The sequence below is a fragment of the Rhinolophus sinicus genome, chromosome 1 (genome assembly GCF_057876585.1).
Source record: "Rhinolophus sinicus isolate RSI-liver-muscle chromosome 1, RSI-T2T, whole genome shotgun sequence".
Classification (NCBI taxonomy): Eukaryota; Metazoa; Chordata; class Mammalia; order Chiroptera; family Rhinolophidae; genus Rhinolophus; species Rhinolophus sinicus.
The window spans coordinates 111,424,805-111,446,365 of NC_142501.1; the positions used below are offsets into that span (position 1 = coordinate 111,424,805).

Below are 21,561 nucleotides of genomic sequence, written 5' to 3' on the forward strand. Positions count from 1 at the left end.
CATGATTCCCCCGGGGTTTTAACAAGGAAACAGAGCAAGCCTGCCCCCACTCTGGCTCTGGCTTCCTCCCCATCCCCCTTCACCAGGAGGCTTGGGCCCACCCCTTTCCCAAATCCTACCACAGTTGCCTTCTCCTGATTTTTCCTACAAGTCCTCCTTGCCCTATCATTGCCCCCAAACCTGGGGGACCTCAATCTGGTCTCAGGCAGGAGGCCTCTTTCTGACATTGGTGCTCCCCACTCCCCATCTATTATGCCTGCTTGGTGCTCTTTCCCACCCCCACCTTTTCCCCATTTGTCTCTTAATTCTGCCAGATCCCTTCTTCCTTGGAAGCAATGAATGAAGGATACCCCAGCTGCCTGAATGGAGCAAGGACCCAGGAAATGAAGTGGTGGGTGGTGGTGGTGCGTGTGTGTGGTGATGGTCTCAGTTGATATAGCAAAACATTGCTGTGTAAATAAGTGTTCTGCCCAACTATGAAGCTGAGAATTAAAGGAAGTTTCCACTCAGAGGAACCCAGTGCGTGACTATTCTAAGCCACCGTGCAACATCAGTGGCCCCATATGAGTACAACTGTTATCCTTCCAAAACTTCCTCGTGTGACAGGTGTGGAGGGTCTCGGGCATGGTGTCTCCCCTGCAGACTATAAGCCCCTTGAGGGCCAAGACCGTATCTTCTGTGTCCTGAAAATCTCCAGACTTTCAGAATTTAACAAACACCCAGAGCCGTTACCAACAAATGACAATGAAAGTATTCTTATCATACTTAAGTTTTTAAGCTGCAGGATATGCCCTGCCCCGTGGCAGCCACACGGATCCTGAAAAGGGACTCCTTTTCCCTCCCCGGTGCATTTGAAAAACCCAAGAAATAAATGTAGATCCCAGGGCTTCTCCAAGAGAGGGCAAGAAGCATTCAAAAGTCAACGCCTGAGTGGAATACACCTCGCCTCCTGTCCTGTGATCACTGGCCAGGCCTGGGCGGTTGGTTTCCCGCGGGTGGGGTGAAGTAACAAAGAGGCGGTCATAGCTCACACCAATCACTACCTGATGACATTCATTTTTCTAATCTAGGCAAACCGCCACATGTTTGGTGCAGAAATGAACCGGCCAGCCCACTCCTGGCCTCCCTTAAACTCCTTATCTGGCCTTGTTAAGGCAAACAAACTACCGAGAGCGCCCGCAAGTTTACAGTCCGCGTCCTTCACCCCAGGACCACCCCTTAGTCCCTCGGGGCGGATCTCCAGGGCCCGGGCGGGCGGTGTCTCGGGGCGGGGCTCCAGGGCCCGGGGGCGGGGCCGCAGGGGGTGGGCCCCCCAGTGGGCGGGGCCCGGAGGCGGGGCATCTGGCGTGGGGTCCGCCTGGGAGTAGAGTCGAATCGAGGCCTGGGCCGGAAAGTTTCGACCCGGTTTTGCCGGCGGCCAGGAGCGGTCGACGCGCAGCGGCTGGGCTCACCCGGCGCCCCTCACAGCGCCCGGCGCCTGCGGTCCTCGGGACGTTCGGCCGCCGGAGCGCCTCTCTGGCTGCCATGGCTGCCTTGGCCGGCCCCGCGGGTTTGCGGGCCTTCAGGACAAAGGTGCCCGGCTGGCTCCCGCGCGGCCCGTGGGCTCCACTCGCCGCTGGCTTCTGCAGCCGGGGGCCGGCGGGGGCCGAGCGGCCGGAGCCGGGGCCGCGACCCACCAGCGTGCGGCAGCGGGACGGCATCAGGTCAGCGGCCTGGCCGCGGGCGCGCTGGCCCTGCGGGAGCGGCTGTGGGCGTGCGGGCTGTGCCCGGTCGGGGTGGACGGCGGGGACCCGGGGAGAGAGGTGGGCAGAGGAGGCCAGGCACCACGCTGGTCCCCCGACGCGGAGTCCAGCGAGGGCTCCGTTAGTGGTCCTAGCCGTCGCCGCCTGGGCCCCTTCTCCGTCACTGCGGAATCGGGCCGGCGGGACGGAATCGCGGAGACCGTGCTTACACAGGTCCCATGCGTGGGCACAGTAGCGTGTGGGACCCTGCAGGACTCACCCCGGAGGATTTCAAGTGGGACTGCATCGGGCCGCCCCAGAACTTCCCTAAACCTCTGGGGCGACCGAGCCGAGTTGTCGTCGGACTCAGGCTCGGTGCGGACAGCTGTGCTGTGGCCCCACCGCGGCTACGGCCTTTGAGAGAGCCCTTCCCAGAGGGTTCTGTGCCTCACAAATTGACCGGACTCCAAGGCCAGGTCAGGCCTAGCCGAGCTGCTCCTACGCCCTCACCCTGAAGTGCAGGGTCAACAAACAGGATGAAGGACACACTGTCCTGAGCTCTGCCCTTTGGCTCAACGAGCCAGAAACCCTTCAAACCGTACCTGTGCACAGTGGAAACTGGATGAGGAAGTAGCAAGGGCTGAAGAGCACGTGGCCTCATCCAGGCCTCACCCTGACCTGTGCCTGGCCAGCCCCGGGCCCAGCGGCCCTCATAGCAAGTCTAAGTATTTAAAAGTTACAAATCAAGTTAACTGCTCAGTATGTTTTCTTCTCCTGCCCTGACAAGAAGCCCTTCATAAAACCTGGAGGCCATGTTTGCATTTACAGTTCTCAGGCTTCTAGAAGTCCCCCAAAACGGTGGAGGTGGAGAGTGGCTGCTGGCCTGCAGCCTTTGTTCTTTTCTTCCCACCCCTGTCCACCTCTCCACCCCTCCCTCTCCCTGCTGTTCTGTGAGGGACCTGGCACACAGGTCTGCAGACACCCCATCTGCATGCCCGTATTCTCTCTATTGTTTTACTCCCTATAGACATCTCTTGGTCACCCCAGGGCTTTGGGGTGCCCACTGCATAGGCAGGGAATTCAAGGTCTCAGGTAACTGCAGCAGAAGAGGGAGGTGAGTTTAGGTGGGCACATCCTATTATCCCAGTGGTCTCCTGCTCACCTGGAGGGGCACAGCTGGGAGACAGCCCAGAGCACCGGTACCCCAAAGTGCAGGGCCCAGGCCGGGGCCCATTTTTCTCTTTTTCAAGGTCAGTCCTGCTTCTGCAAATTGGTTCCATCTGGTTAGAAGTCTGACTTGTGGCATGGCAGCCAGATGACCAAAAGGAGGCCTGGTTGCGTTCTCCAGAGTTAAACATGAATCACAAAGGGAGATAGATGATTAGAACAATCTCCTCATAAATGTTGGGAACCGTTTAGTAGGAAGGAAGCCCCCCAATCCAGCATGAAAGCAATACTGGTAGTCACCAAGCAGGTGAGCCTGAGCAACTCAGTCACGCTCGAGTGTCCCTTGTGAAAGCTGTTTATTCCTCTCAGCAGCACCCCTGTCATGGAGTGAGGGCCAGCCAGGAGCTGGGTGCTGCAGCAAGCTCAGGAGAAGCTCAGGACGGCTGGCATGTAGGGGTTAGCAGAAGGCTCGGAGCGCATGGAAGTAGAGGGCAGGCCAGAGAAGGACCAACAAGCCAGGAGGGGAGGAATGTCTTTCCAGAAGGAGAGCATATTCCAAATGGCCATTGGATTTGGTTCTGACAATTATGAGCTGCTCGGGGAGAACAGTTTTAGTGGAGTGGCAGGAACAGAAGCCTGGTTACACTGGGTTAAAAAGTAAACTCAGCAACTCAGAGCACTCTGACAGGGTGTAACGTGCGAGCCAAAGGATTAATGGGACGCATATAGCAGACACTGCCATGCAGCATGGGCCTTTGGGGGCTGGCATCTTTTTACACAGTTTTGCCTGAGGCTTTAGAATGTAATTTAAGCATATGTCATGGATGGGATGGCAGCTTTTTTAGTTTGCTACAGCAAGCACACTCATTATTTTACTGGAAGGTTTATCAGCAATTCTCTCACCACTGCCCCCTCCCCACCAAAAAAAAAAAAAAAATACAGGTTTCAAAGTCTATCAGTGTATCAGCTGCAAGTCATTTTTGTACTTAGGAGACATGTATATGAGAAACAGCAATGACTATCACAGCCACCTGAAGATGGCAGCAAAACAGAAATGGTATTCCAAAGAAAATGGTAGTCCTATTGCACTGAAATAAACTCAGTCATCAAAGTGGTTTTCCAGAAAAGAGTGGCCAGGACCCTATTTCTGGAGGATCCAAACTGACACATAGTGATTGGAATATCAGATTTTAAAAAAAGAATGAGGAAGGTAGAAAACGTGGGTAGAGACTGATGGGAAACATATAAAACATATAACAATAATCTGGTGTTTGGCTCCTGCCCATCCATACAACAGCAAAAAGAAGACATTTCTGTGTGTAGGCAAGTAAAAAGAAATACAGGTTATTTAAATCAGCACCTTTAAATAGCAAGCAGGCCTTTGAATGCCAGTGAGATGACATGTCCAGAAGAGCCCTCTTGCTGGAAGGTTCTGTCCTTTTGTTCTTCACATATCATCCCGTTCTCAGCGTGAATTACTGTGCAGCATTCCAGGAGGCGACTGTAGAAAAGGGGGAAATGCTGTCGCAGATGCTTACGGGCAGCTGCACCTTGGCTGCCTCTTCTGCGAGGTGGGTGGGAGCAGATCTAGGGGCACCTTTGCATTCTTGGCTCTTTTCCTAACCTCAGCCTTTCTGAATAACAATGGGAAGAAGTCAGTTGAGGGGAGCACTGTGTCAGACGCCTCTGGCTCCCGCCATCATCTTGCCAACGTCGCAGACTCTGCGTAGGGCTTGGAATGACTCTTGATTTGCCCTTTCTGTTGAAGTGGCAGTAACGTTTCTGACAGCAAACCTGGAGAAAATCCAGGGAAGAGGGAGAAAACCCTCTTCCCTGCATTTCAGGAAGTATCCTTGTTTTGACTTAGCTGTAACTCACAGCACCCACAGTTCTCTTTTCTGGTGTTTGAAAAACAGCTCCCAACTTAGAAAGGAATTGCAGGGGTCCTCACTTGTTTTAACTGGTGAATGACCAGTCATTATAAAATGTTCTTCGCCAGGAGCATTGTCTTGAGCCATCCAAAGAGGAGGAACGCGCTGTCACTGGCAATGCTGAAATCTCTCCAGAGTGACATTCTTCATGAAGCTGAAAGCAAAGATCTGAAAGTCATTATCATTTCAGGTACTTATCTGCTATCCGTCCTCGGGGCTCTGCAGTTCCCAGAAGAGGTTTCTTAACATTGTTTGGTTAACTGGGGCATTCCCTCACTTAATGGGACAAAGGTTTTGAAGCTCCTTTACAAAAACATTAATTATGCAAAACTTTTGTGTAGTGGGGGCTTTGGTGAAAGTTACAGCAAAGATTACTGTGCAGTGAAAATACGTGTCTTTTTCTTTCTGTTGGATACGAAACATTGGTTGTGCTGGTCTTCCTGTCTAAATCAGAGAATTGGTTTCCTCATGGACCTGATAAGATAGGTTTACTCACTGATCTGTGTGTAAACTACCAAGTCGGCTGGGATGAGGCTGGGATGAGGCTGGGATGAGGCTGCTCCGGCATTGGATTGGTTTGTCTTTTCCCACCGAGCTTTCCACCAATGTCTGCAGTCTTCTTCAGTGCTGCCAGAAAGGGTGCCCCATTTTCCTCATTGCTTTCTTTGCTCTTTTCCAATAAACATTTTTACTGAATTATACAGCAACATAAACAGTATCAGTGTCAGCGTTTTAAAGTATCCACAGAACAATAAAATGGATGATGCTGTATGATGAACTTGTGACATTGTTGTGGAAATTAAGGATCAGCGTTTCTCAAGGCACATACTCAGAATATTACCTTCTTATCTATGGTTGAATATAAGTTTTCAAGTGTTTTATATGGTGAAGGGAAAAGAAATAGGACAAATATATTTCAGCAGCCATGGGGATGTAACCCAGATGATACAAGATGAGCCACCCGGATGGCAGCTACATTCCAAACAACACAATTTCCTCACTTGTTTAAAGAGAATAATGTCGAAACGGCCACAGCAACAGGAAAATATGAGAAAGCGTTATCAGCTTATCAGTGAAATTACATTTTGTTGTTGTTGATGATGACAGTAATAACAAAATCGCATCCTCAGATCCCCTCATAAAAACAAAGGTCACACTCTGACCTTCCTGATTGCACCCTGCACGGGTGGCCGTTATCTGTAGAGTAAATGACAGGGACACTGCCAAAGCCATGGTGGATTTTGAGGGACATGTATGAGTCAATACTGTCAGGCCAGACCAAGTCCCGAAACAAAAGTGTGAGCCAGAGGGACAACTCTGAAAAAAGTCCATTTGCCTTAGTTCTGAGCCTTCTCCTTTGTGTAACTGCATGTTTTCATTGGTTTCCACCACAGACCTGTTGAGTACAAGTGCCTCACCTTAAATTGTCATCACAAAATACTGGCTGTGACTTTTCAAACTAACTGGAATTGTTCTTATCAAAATGGGACCATTAACTTTCTCTGAGTGTCCACAGAACTGATACACAATTTGTCACTATTGTAGACAAATAAGTGAACTTCCTAGCTCTGCTGTTTAAACCTTTTTATTTTATTTTCTCAACTGGAAACATTGGCAGCTGAGGGGCCTGTGTTTTCTTCTGGGCATGATTTGAAGGAACTGACGGATGAGCAAGGTCCAGCATATCATGCTGAAGTATTTCAAACCTGTTCTGAGGTAAGCCAGGACGACGGTCGGCATTGCAAGCCTAAAAATGATAATTATACATATCACATACTGAATGAGGCTTCTAGTTTACAGGCAAGGTTTTATCTATGAGACCTAGCCACTGCAGAACTCCTGAAACCTCTGTGGTCCTTGGTGAATCCTTCAAGCAACATTTGGTTTAGACATTTAAGAAGTGACCACAGTTTGCTATTGATCTTGTGTTATAACAAAGAAAGCTAAATGTATGCTTGTATTGATAGCTGCCGTCTCCAGCATTGGGTTATGTCTTGGTATATATGTCTTAAGTAAGAGGTAAAGGGTGGAAATGTACATCTTAAAGAGAACATTTATTATAATTTTTAAAATTTTAAACTAAAACAACTCTTTTGATGGGGAAAAGCACTCATAAAAGGAATAATAATAATAATTTTAAAAATTATTTTCAAACCTGTCTTTCAACCATCTTTTATAATCAACACCTCCAAGTAGGGACATCAACCTCTTCATTCTCACTTCTGTCTCTTTAACCATATTCAGGAGGGAAATTGCCAACAGATACAGAAGAGGAAGAACAAAAAATTTGGAATGATTTATAAATGTATCAAATCAACCCCTGGATAATTAAAAATTGAATATAGAATCCAACTTTAGGTAATACATAGTTCATTTCACGAGTATTTATTGAGTACCTGCTACCGTGTTTCCCCAAAAATAAGACTTAGCTGGACAATCAGCTCTAATGCGTCTTTTGGAGCAAATATAAGACCTGGTCTTACTTTACTAATGTAAGACCGGGTCTTTAATTTAATATAATATAACATAATATAATATAATATATAATATGACTGGGTCTTATATTAATTTTTGCTCCAAAAGATGCATTAGAGCTGATTGTCTGGCTAGGTCTTATTTTCTGGGAAACACGGTATATGCATAATACTTGCAAGATACTGAGGAAAATAGAAAGAAAAAAGAGTTTCCTGCCAAACTGAAAATGGAAATCTAGTTGTGAAATAAGACGTATAAAACAGTTTCATAACATGACCCTAAGAATACTTAGCCTAATTTTTCACTTATTCATTGACTTGGTCATTAATGATTCAACAAATATATATCTCTTAAGTATATAACATCTCTTACAATTGTATACATTTTTTGGCACCCCCAGTATAATTGTATACATTTTTTGGCACCCCCAGTATAATGATACCTACTATCTAGACAAGACAGGTGGGAAACAGGAGGGGAATGGACTAAGATACCTTCTTGACTATCACTTGTTTTCCTTGCCCTTCCAGAAACCCTCAGCAGATCAAACTGTAGTTTTCTTATTTCATGGAGGGACAGACCTGACAAATGGTTGACTTGAGGCTTCATGGAGAGGAGGAAGGGCTAAGACTTAGCTCCTTTGGTTCTCATTAATGATTATGTAACATTCTCCTCCTGTGTTTGCCAGGGCTTGGTGCTTTAGATGTTATTTTTCTATTAATACCCAGTATGTTTGACCAAAATAGAAAATCATCAGAAAGAACCAGTAGAGCCCTTCCATCCATCCGAAGGGCCTGCTTTTATCACTCTGCCGGGGACTCTTCATGAACTGAGAAATGAACGGCTTGCCAAAGGGCCCCGGGAGCCAAGGCTTCTTCAGAGGAGAAAGGTCAGATTTCATGGAAGCGTCCAAGCCCTGCTGCCTCTGGCTCACTGAACGACGCAGTGCCTCATCAGGACCTAGCCCTAATGCAGCCAAACAGGAGTGAAAGTGCTTTGATTTCTTTAACACTTTTCCACAAAGAAAATCAAATTGTCCTGGATAAATATGAGCACCATGAATGTGAGAAAAACTTCAATTTCCAAGTGTAATCAACAGCAGATTGGACCAGAATGAGCTAGATATTTCACATTGGGTTCGTGCATGAGAAAGTTTGATTTTAGAAAGGAAGAGAGAGATATCTGAATTGGCTCAGCATCTAAAGTCTATAGGGAATTTGTTACAGACCACAAGTGTGGCATGATAGTTAATTATGTACAAATCAGGAATGGGGCAAGTTGAGAACGAGAAGAAGCACTTGGTTATGGAAGAGTGACGGTCGCCTCTGTTAGCTGATGCAGTGGCTTTCACACGCCCATCCCTGTCTCCCTTCCTTTGCCCCAGTGCAGGAGGACATTCTTCTCCCTCTCCTCACACCCACCACTGAAATGGCAGTGGGATAGGGCCCTCACTTTGGGACATCATGTGGAACGCCCAGCAATGCTGTTCAAAGGGGTTACGGCAGAGTTAAATCTATGTCATATTCTGGAGTAGGCCGGACCAAAATAAGTACTTAATTTGGGAGGCAAAATGAGAGCAATATAATCAATTCTTGACTATCAAGAGATTGATTATCCAGCTGCTTTATTCTCTAGGTTCCCTTTCTGAATTAATCTCTAACTTAACTTAAAATATTTTCTAATTATAAAAATAATACTTATTACAGAATGTTTTGAAAATATAGAAAAATGAAAGGAAAAAAATAAATTACTGATACCATACTATGATCAAACCACCCAGAGACAGCTATAATTAATAAAAACATTCATTATATTTCTTTTTAATCATTTTTCCACATATACCTATTTGTTTGAATAATCATATGTAGGTACGATTATACTGTCATTGTATAAATTTCATTTTAATGAGACACAGCATCCCATTAAATGGATATGGTTTAGTTTATAGAGCCATTTATTTATTTCTACATATTTATATTATCTATAGATTTTTTTATTATTATAGTGATGATTTGATGAACATCTTTACCCAGAAAGCTTTTTACCCTGTATCAGATTATTTCTTATTAGTACAATTCCTAGATCAAAGGCACGACTCTTTTTAATGTTGTATATACATATACTGGATACATATACTGGCCTCAGTATTTTCACACCAGGTTGTATGGAATCCTAGCCCTTTGTAGGTGTCAGACAGGAGACTGTTTAACTCTAATCACCGTCAGTTGACTTTTCTTAAGTAACTGCACTCAAAGCTAAAACAAAATCTTTTCTTTCTTTTCAGCAAGACTTCTGAAATTCTTGTGTGCTCTTCTCCTTGTTTCCGCAGTTCACTGTGAATGAGCTCTGTCACTAGCCATCCCCATCAGCACCTAGAGTGCATGAATCCCCTCAATCCATGAACAGTTTGGGGCATAGGTTTATCTATGTGCATTCTTCTGGGGAGAGGTCATTAGGATTTGTCAGATTCTCAAAAGGTGACCACCCCCCCAAAAAAAAAGCCAAGATCACTACCATAAAAGCTGATATATCCTTAAATGTATAATTGGATATTTTACAACAGAGCTGACAAATACCAAATGTTTATGAATACAAAAGGTAAGTTCCTTGGGCCAAATCAATGAAGGTCGTTTTTCCTTGAGTTGCCATCATGGGAAACAAGCCCAGATGCAGCTCCTGTCCTCCTCGCCTCCCTTCCTGCCAGGGTTCAAAGAGCAACCATTTATAAATTGAAGTTACCATAGCAACACAATCTGCGCAGGGTGTCATGAAAACATGGAGAAATAAACCAAGTTATTTCATAAGCTGAAAAATAAGTTACAGTTCTGGAGACTGACACGGGGAACAAGTGTCCAGCTCCCCTCCCTGTGCCATGGCACTGTTCTAGGAATTTTGTTTGCTTTGATGACAGCAGACTGTTCCCCATTATTTTAACAGAATTGAAAGAGTATTCATGGTGGTAATTTGAGAAATAATTGCTATGGAAATTGCCTTCCAGTCCCTTTCCCACCTTCATTTTTCAAGGAAGTTCCAAATACCAGTTTCAGGCTTTTAACACGAGAGCCCCGCACAGGCTCGCTGAGAACAGAGCTGTGTGTTCCCCAGAGATCAAATCAGCTCTGTTAAGTGGCGCTGCTGGGGAAACAGAAGGAGGGGACTGTAACCTCCCCGAGGCATCGTGCTGGGGTGGACAGCCCAGGGGCTGGGAGTTGGACGGGTGGGGGTTCAGACCCGCAGCCCCGACCTGTGGATCTGGTGGCCTTCAGCCAGTTCCTTCCTCTCTGAGCCTTCGTGTCTTGGTGTAAAATAGGGTTCCTTCTTCCTGGGGTTCTCAGGAAGACCACATGGCACAGTCTGGTTCACAGTCGATATTTAATGCAAGTTCTCTTTGTGCCTTTGTTTACCCTTTTTCATAATATTTGGTACAGGGATGCATATTGCAAAGCCCTCTGAAACGGCAAGAGCACATGACACGGTAAGCGTGGTGCAGACCGCACTGTAGGGTGGACGTGACCTGTGTGTTTGCTCCTTCAGGTCATGATGCAGATCCAGAGCCACCCCGTCCCCGTGATTGCCATGGTGAATGGCCTGGCCACCGCGGCCGGGTGTCAGCTGGTTGCCAGCTGTGACATTGCTGTGGCCAGTGACAAGTCCTCGTTTGCCACTCCGGGCGTGAACATCGGACTCTTCTGCTCTACACCTGGGGTGGCCTTGGGGAGAGCGGTGCCCAGAAAGGTAATTAACCCCCTCAGCCCCCGTCTGGTTGTAACCCTCCATTGCCTGTGAGGTCCGTTCCAGAATCCGCTTGTTAAAGTGCTGTGTGAACCAGGACATTCTGCCCAAAGCATGGCTGGCTGATGGGCCTCAGAGTCCTAAAATCTCGTGCTGGGGAGGGAACAGGCAGCTTCTCACAGGGCACTTCACGTTGTCATCACGCGTTTCACTCTTGCCTGCCCCTCAGTGGTGGCCAGTTAGGGTTTTGGATTTGTTTGCTTTGTTTTCATAAAGGCACACTCTTTTTTTGTAATCTTACTTGAAATGCTGTTGAGACTCAGTTTTGTTGCACTGAAAGCTTGCCCATGAGCAGCATTAGCATGGTGACACATGCCAGTATGAAAAGGCTAGGATACGAGTGTCACTGGCTTATCATTTGCCAACAGTCTGTCTTGTTCCAGAAAGGACTGAAAGTACTTTCAGCTGATAGACTGAGTATGTCAGCTGCATGACAGTTGTATTTCAGGAGTGTGAACATCCTGTGCCTGGTATGTTAAATCTGCCCCACAAGGAGCCACATTATAAACGCTGTTTTGTCGTTACTAACCACAGTGAAGTCATTTTCTTCACAGAGCTTTCTTCTTTCCTAATGTCATAAAATAATATTTACTGAACATCTCTTAAGTAAAAATCAGTGGTTTCCTTGTTTTAGAAAAAATACTTCCTCATTCCCACTTGGAAATCTGCTTTAAAAAACGTAGGGGGCTGGTGGAGTTATATACCACCACGGCAAGCCAGGAACTAAACTGCTTTCTAGAATACCACATCCATTTTAGCATCAACTATGAAAATTAGCAGTTGCTCATGTGCCTGAGGCACCAAAGAAATGAGACCCAAGGGAAATCGAGCCACAGGACCAAGACATTTGGGGAAGCACTCCTTTCTTTCATGGCGCTTCCTCATTAGTTTTTACAGAGGTGTGTGTTTTTGAGGACATTCTGAAGACAGATACCTGCAAGCACACATGTATGAAAACTGCCTGAACGTGGGCTCCACACTGCAAAAGGTTACCTGTCAAAACACAGAGCTTGCTACACTGTCCTCAGACCAGGTGTGTTGATCCTCTCAGGATACACATTTCCTTTAAATATGTATATATATTAATTCAATAAATAGTTCTTAAGCCCTTACTTTGTATCAGTACATTAAATTAAAATGCATTATAAACATATTGCAAGAGCTTATGAATAAACTGTCTTATGATTGTGCAAATCAAATCATGAGGCCTTTTGCTTAGTGAAAGGTGGTTGTCTGGTTAGCCTACCTGCCGCTGCTTATCTTTAACACCTGACATTCTGGAAGGTTCCATGTTAAGGCATTTGAAACCTTAAATCATGATTGCTGTACTGACCAGATAAGAATCCATTCTTTCTTAAAACATACAAACTTAAAATCGAGGCCTATAATTGAATCCTAGAAACTTAAACATCATATTTGTCAATTTTTGAATTTGTTTTTGGGAAAAAAGAGGGGGGCAATGTGCAAGAACATTACTGCCTAAGAGGCCCAATTCTCAGAACCAGTTGCATAATTTCCTAGTGTGAGAGATTAAGGGGCAAGGACGTCGTAAGAACCAAAGTAACTCTTTTTGCCCACAGACAGTTGTGCAAGGGCCAGGCCCACTCTGGAGACGGGCAGAGAGCTTCCGCTGTTGTCCCACTCAGGTCCCCGATCTGTGCTCCTGTCCTGAATCGCTCAAGTTGTAGCTTTCTTGTTTTGAAGTCTTCAGAGGTTTTCCCTAGTCAGCGGAGAAAGTGGTCCCGAGGTGTAACAGATGTCCTTGTGCGCTGGGCTCATTAACTTGGGGTACTTGGAAGCGTGAAGCAGAAGTATGATTTAAGGTCGATACTAATGAGCTGGAATCGCAGTACTGGTAATGGGATTTTAGTGGGAGGAAAAGTCTGTCGGACCTTAAGGCCTTTGCCTGATTTCTGGACTACATATCTCACCTGGGTGGCCCCCTTTAGGAGGAAAACTAGGGATTCATGACAATATAAACTGGAACAATACACACCTGCCTGTGGTCATTGCTTGATTGCACCCACACGGCACACTCAAACACAGGCCCGCCGACTGCGTGGGTGGTGGGCACACGTCCCCGTGCACAACCACAGGGAAAAGCAAGCAGGTGCTTTGCTCACTGGCGGTGTTGGGAAGCCCAGCCCTTTCGCGCGGGCTAAGGCCCCATGTGTGGGTCACCAGTGCCCTCTGCTGGTCACCACAGGGAACTGCTCAGCTGTTGTCTGCTTGGGAGCAGAAACGATAGCGTGCAGCCCTTGTGTTCAAGCCAGAGTGGGCCTGGGCATGAATAATTTCCCAGGTTTGTAAATGTTTCTCGCCTCTAGCATGAGTTAAACAATGCATCTTCACTGCTCCATATAAGCGACCGGCCTGGTGCAGCTGCTCCCGTCCCCACCAGAGCTGGCCTTGCTCAGACGTGGAGCCAGTGCCTCAAGCGGTTGGCACACGAGAGAGCGCAGGAAGGATCCCAACTCCTCGTCCCAAACCAGTCGTTTCTCTGCGGTCGGAACGTTCGCTTCCACCTCCTTACCCAGGGTAACTGTGTATCTGTAGAATCTGATTTCCTAACCGGCTCATTAGAACAGAGTAGAAGTGACGCTGGAAAGAGTGTTCCCGCATTGCTGCTGGTTGGCGCGCAAGCCCCCCGCAGAGCCTGCACAAACGCGGGTCGCGGCGCCCCAGGCGTCGGCATCAGAGCCTGCGCTCTATCAGTGGCTTCCGCGGCCATCAGACGGGAGACTCGCGGCCCTGGCGCCTGTGAGGACGCGTAGCTCAACACCCCAACTTTCAGGAGGGCCTGGGGGTTCAGGACTTACCTCAGGTTTCCCAGTCAATTCTGTTGGCCCTGTGCTCCGCAGCTTCTAAGCCCTGCCGCATCACAGCCCCTGACGCTGACACACCGCCACCACCAGTTGGCGCTTGTCATTAGTGTGACTGGAGCGGATCCGGACGACCCCTCTTCCTTAAACGGTCACCCGCCTTCAGGGGCCATGGTTCCTAAAACACAGCATTAGAGATTCATCCAAATTCCCAGCAGGACAGGCATGTGAAGGACGGTCACGGCGTTTATTAGGTGCTCACTGAGTGCCGGGCTCTGCAGTGCGAGCTGCTCATCTTCACGGTTCTGCAGGACGGTGCTGGGCCTGGTCCCGGTGTTCAGATGAGGAAACAGACACAGCGGGTTAAGTCGTTCCCTTGAGGTCTTGTAGTTAGTGACCTCGGGGGCATTTTCTGACTCCACACCCAAGTACAACTGCTTCCGGGGGTGAGCCTTGGCCCCCAGTCCTTTATGTTGCTTTTAATGCAAATATCCTGGGAGAAGGAAGTGTCCAATCACCAACTTGTTAGGGGGACCCAAGAAGTGTCCCCTAAAAGGGGACAAGGGTTGTTAAGGAAAAAGGAGGCATTTTCTTCTCTCTCAGCTGAAGTTTGGGGACCCACTACGTAGAAACTGAAACAGTAAGTAAAGATCGTGCTGACGGTGCACTGTATATGCAGGCTTTCTCCTCAGGGACGCCACTCTGTTACCCAGTCTGTCGGGGTGAAGTCCCTGTAAATCGATGTGGTGCTAAACAGTAGTGCCCCACTAGGCAGGCGAGGAAACAGGCCCAGAGAGGGGCATGAATGAGGCGGGGTGACTTAGGAAGCTCTAGCCCTGACCCTGCACCAGTCAAACTTCTGTTGTGAGCAGCTTTAATCCCCCTGAGACCTTCTTGGTCGTCCGCACTCGCGGGAGAGGCGCCAGGGTGGAGGAAGCACCACCCAATCTCGTTACTTAAAGCACCACCTAAATTGGTGGTTCTCACCGGGAGCAAACGCCCCCAGAGACATTTGGCAATGACTGCAGCCACTTGGGATTGTTACAAGTTGGAGGGGGCACTGCTACCACCCAGTGGACAAAGGCCAGGGAGGCTGCTGAACGTGCCACACACAGGGCAAATCACACAACACGTTACCTGGTCCAAACAGTCAATGGCACCGAGACTGAGCAGCTATGATCTAAATGCAAAGGACCGCAAATTTATATCTTCAGCTAGTCCCATGTCGCCCACTGCACAACAAACCACCCATGACCTAGGGGCTCAAGACAACAACAGCGATTTTTTTAGCTCATGAGTCTGCGATTTGGTCAGGGCTCAGGTTGGAAAGCTTATTGTGCTCCACCTGTCTGTGGCCTCAGCTGGGAAGACTTGAAGATGGGGGGTGACAGCTAGGGGCAGTCACCTGAGGGCTCTGCACTCCTGTGTCTGGCTGCTGAGCCTGCCTCTCAAGGGGGACCTCAGCTGGGACACAGCACAGCCCCTTCGTGTGGCTTGGGCTTCTCAGGCTGAGCTCCAAGGGACAGAGCCAGGTGGAAGCAGTGTCGCCTCTGACTGAGCCTCCAAAGAACTATAGTGTTGCTTCTGCTGTACTCTGTCTGCCTTCGTCCAGTCATTCACTAAATCGCTCATCAATAAGTATTTAGTAGGCACCTGCTATGTGCAAGGCACTCTTCTGGTGCTGGAGAGAGACATGAACAGAACGATAACAAATAGTCGAGCTTACATGCCAGCAAAGGCGATCACACAATAAACAAGCAAATGTGTAAAACATAGCCTGTTAAATGATGAAAGGGCAAAGGATAAAAATACAGCCAGGAAGGGGGAGAGTGCTGAGGGTTGATGTGTGGTTGGAATAGGGTGGTCATGGAGGACCTCGCTGAGGAGGTGACATGTGAGCAGAGACCTGAAGGAGATGAGGGCACGCGCCCTGAGGACACGTGGGGACAGAGCATTGCAGGCCGAGGGAACAGCAAGTTCCCTTGGGGAACAAGGACTGAGGTGACAGCGTGGTGGCGTGTTCAGAGCAGCAAAGATGTCAGCAGGGCTGCAGGAGAGGAAGCAAGGGCACAGGGACAGGAGAGGCCTCTCTGCCCGCTGTTTCCTGTGCATCTGGACACCCCTCTTCTAGATCGTACATTTGAGTTTCAGAAGCTGGGCTTTGTAGACTTAGAGTCGAGGGACAATACGTGCAGGCGATAGACAGAGGAGACTAGAGTGAGGATGGGGTGCTCCCCCTTTCTGCAGGCCTCTGAAATCGGGGGAGAGGGCTGCAGAGGGAAAGAGGGCATCCACTCCTTGCAGGTTACAATCCGCCAGGCCCCTGTCTGTTCCTGGAAGGCATTCTCTTTCACCGCCCCCCCCCGCCCCCCCGCCCCCTTTCTCTGGGACGCGGAGCCTGCTCTCTCACATCAGACCCAGCTGGTGGCTTCTCTGAACACTTCCCTCCTCTGGAAAGCAGCCACTGCTTTGGTTTGTGGGAGGCGCTGGGCCTCGCTGCTCCTGTGGCGGTTTCGGTTTCCTCCCATCAGATGTGGCCACTGTCCTGTGCTTGGCCCTTGAAGGAGGCAGCTCGAATCTCCTGTCTCGGCAGGGCTGGGAGCTCAGCTCTGGGGAAGGAGCATGAGGACATGGACAGTCCCCCCTCTCCTTGCTCCTGGAGAGATCCCATCTGTCCCTGGCAGGAGTGTGGGTATTGGAGATGATAGAGGTGACGGATGACGCGTTATTTGAGGAAGCAGATAACTGGGCTGGGGTTGTAGAGAAGTGGGGATACCGACTGTCTGAGCAGAGTGAAAGGAGAGGGTGGGACTTCGGAGGCAGTGGGTCAGAAGGGGAGTGCCTTAACAATCGCCCATGTTTCTGCCCCCAGGTCGCCTTAGAAATGCTTTTTACTGGGGAGCCCATCACTGCGCAGGAGGCCTTGCTCCATGGACTGCTCAGCAGAGTAGTACCGGAAGAGCAGCTGGAGGAAGAGACCATGAGAATCGCGACAAAGATCGCCTCCTTGAGCCGGCCTGTGGTGTCTCTGGGCAAAGCTGCCTTCTACAAGCAGCTGCCCCAGGACCTTAGAACAGCCTACTACCTCACCTGCCAGACCATGGTGGACAACGTGGCTTTGCGGGATGGGCAGGAGGGAATCAAGGCCTTCATTCAAAAGAGAAAACCCATGTGGTCACACTGAGCCGGCCTTCTCAGAGGGATGGAGGGTGAGTGAGCCCAGTGGGTGGCTCTCAGGACCGCCCCCCACTCCCTGCTGTCTGACCCCCAACCACCACTGCTGCCTTGTGATGGTAACAGGAGGCAGCCTGCTTCTGTAACATTAGGATTGGTTTCACTGTCTGGGGTCTGTATTAACAGCCATGAGTCCGTGGGGAAAGGATGAAACGGAGACTGACAGGAAATACTAATTTGAAGGTAGTGAGCACCTTCGCTGCGCCAGCTACGGTAGAAAGCCTGGCATTTGATGTACTCCTTCACGGGACCTTCAGTGAAGGATCACCCTGACACGGGAGAAGGTGACCATAAACTGAGGCGTGAAAGAAGGATGCCGCCTGCCTCTGTTCTCAGAAACGGCCCCTAAGGTGGAGGTCGTGCTACTTGCCCAACACACGAGAAACATTTCAAATCTCCATGAGATGTTCTCCACACTGAATATCTTCTTGGTTCTACTGAGAAATAACCATGCCTACGGCTTTGGAACCATCTTATGTCATTTTAAAAGATTAAATGTTTAAAGATACTGGTAATTTTATCTTCCCAACCAGCTGTCTGAGAAAAAAAAAATCAGCTAACTTTCTCTTTCTCTGCCTGTGCTGACATACGTATGGTAGGTGCCCGACTGGCAGCTTTTCCTTGCCAGTTTAGAAAGGTGAAAAGGCGTGTTTTCCTGGAAAGGAGGAGCTTGTTCTAAGAGTGCTCCTTCTGGGCTCGAAGGTCATTAGAGCTCCTGCCGACTGGCGCCTGGCATGTGCTGTACAACTTCCTTCGTCCTCAGCGAAGCCAGTGGAGCAGGTCCTACAGCGATCTCCACCTTCCACTTGGTCCAAACAGCAGGGAGTGGGGCGAGTGGGGTTCCAAACGCCATCTGCCCGGTAAAGCCACAGACGTTCTTTCCCCGGGCCACAGCGCCGCAAGGAGAGCCTGGGCTGATGTGGGGCTAGCTTGAAGAAATGACTTTCCCGCTCCATGTCCGCACTCCACACAAAATAATGGGCCAGGTATTCCTTGCTACGAGCGTTGCCAGTGTGCAGGGGCCTTTGGATTTGATTACCGGCAGACCACTAATGGAAGCTAACACGGCACTGGCTGCGGCTCCAAGCTAGATCATGAAAGATGGGCTGTCGTGGTCTGAGCAAAACAGTGCTGTCCGTGGGGCCCCCACTGTACCTTCTGTCCAGGTGGCCTGCGGTGGCAGCCACTGTTTGGCAGTTGTCAGGGCACACAGTGCAGAGAAGGTGTTACAAACTCTCTGGGCCTTGGAGAAAGGAACAGAGCCATCTCACAGTTTGGCAAATGAAAAGCAAAAGTTAACTCCTCGGGCCTCCGGGCTGCCTTCCCAGCCTGTGAGCTGACGTGCCCTCAGGGAATAGCTATAAATCTTCATAGTGGCCTGTGCAGAAAATAACCCAGAAGGAAAGTCTGCTACCCACCCTCCAATGTCATATAATTCATCCCAAGGCAAATATAAATTTGGGGTTAATTTGTATCTCTGCTTCCTTCCACTGGGACATTGAATGAACATTTTCTGATAACCACATGTGATGAGCGCCACTGGAAAGTCTGGTGTGTTTGTCTTTCCCTCTCTACCATTTACTTCTCAGGGAGCTTTGCCGAGCTCAGCCCAGCAGTGCAGGGGCTAGAAACTCAGTGAAAAGGGTGCTCCCTCCTGCTTACCGGGGTGAGAGACCCGTTCCGATGGCAAATGGAGTGAATGGCTGATTAACTTTACACCAGTGAATTTGGGGGGGTTGCCAGGCGAGAACATGGTGATTTAATGAGCCTAGCTCCTGCCAGGCAGCCCTGTGCGGTGCTCTCCCTGCCCCCGTATCTAGGAGCTTAGAGAAGCCAAGGCATTTGCCACGCGGGTTTGGGCCTGTATGATTCTCAAGCCTGTGCTCCTGGCTACCATGCTGTACACCTCCCAGCATCCCGACAAGATGGCGTGCCAGCCTGGACAGGCAGACAACAATCAGAAATGGCATAGCAGGGCATCACGGTGTTGCTTACCGAAGAGGATTCAAGAAACGCACGCGTTTGAACACGAAGAACACAGAGTTCCGGTCCCAGGTTTGCCATCACCTGTCTGTGTCACGTGTGCAGGTGACGTAACTCTGTCGGTGCTGTTTCCCAGTCATTGAAATGATGCCACTGGACACTCTGTCCTCTGACATTCATGAGCCTACAATGCTGGGATCGGGAAACACGCTGTGAAACTTGAAACAGGAAACTTTTGTTCACAGAAAATGCTCTTTTACAATTGGACAAAATGGGTATTTACCCTGAGAAGTGGTAAACAGTCCATTGAAAACATCTGATTACAGCTGAGAATGAGAAACCCCTCACAGGGCTTTTCAGGCCACCAGGACCCTGTGAAGACGGCATGGCTGAGACCCCACACCAGACAGATCTCTATCAGAACTGGCAGTGGCCCTTCCTTTTGTCGAGGTGCATTACTCAGCCCGCCCCTCTCCTCTCTCCTTCCTCTGAAAACCCACTGCACTAAGAGCAGCATTTCCAAAGTGTGGCCCGTGGATGACCGGCCCCTGACTGTCCCAGTGCAGATTCCCGGCTGCCTCACCAGACCTGCTGAATCACCAATTCTGATTCTGGGATGCAAAAATATGCATTTTAAAGAAGATTTCCAAGTGATTCTGCTGCACGCTAAAATGTGTGAGCTCCTACATGAGGGTGGAAGTGACAGATATGTCTCCAGCAGTAGCTGTATTTAAACATTGAACCAGTACAGCCTCTGTGATGAAATTGTGGGCAATCACTGTTGGCTTGGAGAAGAACCTGAGGAGACCTGAGCACCTTCAGAAACCTCTTAAAATCTGCCACTTGGGCAGGGTTGGGGGCTTCATCAGCCCTCGGTGCTCATGCCTTTGGAAGCCCCACCTTATATCACATTAAACATCAGAATATTCCCATATTCCACACGAAATATAATTCTTCTCTTTAGGGAAGGGAGTCGAATGATTTGCTTTTTAAAATTGTCTATAAATATTTGATTAATTAACAATGATTGTTTCTTGGCAATCACCAAGTAGGCAAGAGTTAAATTCAACATCACTGAAGTTGATGTGTTACAGTTAATAAAATATTAAATTTCAGTCTTGCAAGGTTTTTCTTTCACACTTTGGAGCTCAGAGCTTCTTTTTCAGGCCCTAAACAGAGGCCCAGGAAAAGCAGCAGGCCACCCATGCTGTGCCTACAGTGTCCCCGGGATGGCCAGTCTAGCCCACGGTGGCCCCCAGGTAGGGGAGGTGGCTGTCCCACGGGGGAATAGGGAAGAGGGTAACTCAGGTGTTAGGAGGTGTGCACGCCCAGTTTGCCGTCACCTTAGTGATCTTATATTGTTATTTCCTTCGGATCTCCCTGTGCCGCCCAGGAATGTTCAAGCACAAACCCTCAAAACAATTTGGCAAGTATGTTTTCACACATTTAAGAAATCTTTCCATTTTATGTTGTATGTTTTCAATACCTTCCCAAATTCTGTAACTGAGGTGGCAGTTCCCAGTTTTAGACATTTCTAGGAATTTAGCAAAAGAATACAAAGTACGGGTCAACGAGGAGTGTGATCTAGAGCTTATCAGAGCTTCGATCTGTGTGGTGACTGCTCCTGCCAGGCACTGTCTTAAGCATCTTGCAGGTAGTAATACTTTACTCCTCACAAGGGCTCTAAGAGGAAGGCTTTGTGAACCCCCTTGCACAGATGAGAAATGAAAACGCAAAGATATTAAATGACTTGCCCGTCATCACACAGCAGGTAAGGAGCACGTTTTGGTCGGCTATGAAACTTCCTAAAGCTGAGTTAGGAAACGTGGTCTGAGAATTGCGAAGACCCCTGGGTATCATGCAGCCTGTATGGAGAGCGGCTCAGAAGGCCAGGCGGCCCAGCTCTGGGGCAGGGCGTGTGACGCCTGCCGAGGCCGTCCTGCGCCCTCTGCGCTGCTCGGAGGAGAGTGACGGCCACAGTGCGTCACTTTGCAGATACTGCTATTGTGCAGAAGCCCATTAAATTACTGTTCTGAATGCACAGTCTTGTGTGGCACCCTGGCTGTCCCCAACAAACATGTGCTTCCCTGCAGGGCCACACCCACCCTCATCCACTTCTGTGTCGGTTTGTTTTCTAACTCAGAGTCTCGACCCTGACCAGCAGCGCAGACTTGTTAGGCCCAGTTCCATGTGGCCACGGCACTCTTCCCTGTGCAGGATGCAATACAGACAGGTTTTTAAAAATTCTCAGGCCATATTTTCTAAACCAGTTCTGGAAAATTAAATAGCTGAGCAGAACATGAATTACCTCAGTGTTTTCATTGTAGGTCCAGGGAAGGTGTAAGCATCTCTTTGTAAATGGAAGTCAAGATTTGGGATGAGAATATATGGTGATGGAAGGAGAACTGACTCTGGGTGATGAACACACAATGGGAT

At 48.7% G+C, this 21,561-nt stretch overlaps 2 protein-coding genes across 2 annotated transcripts in view; one reads left to right on the top strand and one right to left on the bottom strand.

The window, feature by feature from the left end:
- Positions 1-2,315, bottom strand: part of USP6NL (USP6 N-terminal like) — a 227,002-nt gene extending 224,687 nt beyond the window's left edge. The window contains exon 1 of the mRNA XM_074324987.2: positions 2,002-2,315. The gene's annotated coding sequence lies outside the window, so the exon portion shown is untranslated. The remainder of the gene's footprint in view (positions 1-2,001) is intronic.
- Positions 1,311-20,240, top strand: ECHDC3 (enoyl-CoA hydratase domain containing 3). The gene is made up of 5 exons (XM_019710273.3): positions 1,311-1,703; positions 4,888-5,009; positions 6,438-6,535; positions 10,829-11,029; positions 16,781-20,240. The coding sequence occupies exons 1-5, from the start codon at positions 1,525-1,527 to the stop codon at positions 17,090-17,092; spliced, it is 912 nt and encodes a 303-aa protein (XP_019565832.2). The 5' UTR covers positions 1,311-1,524; the 3' UTR covers positions 17,093-20,240.
- The last annotated feature ends 1,321 nt before the right edge of the window (positions 20,241-21,561 follow it).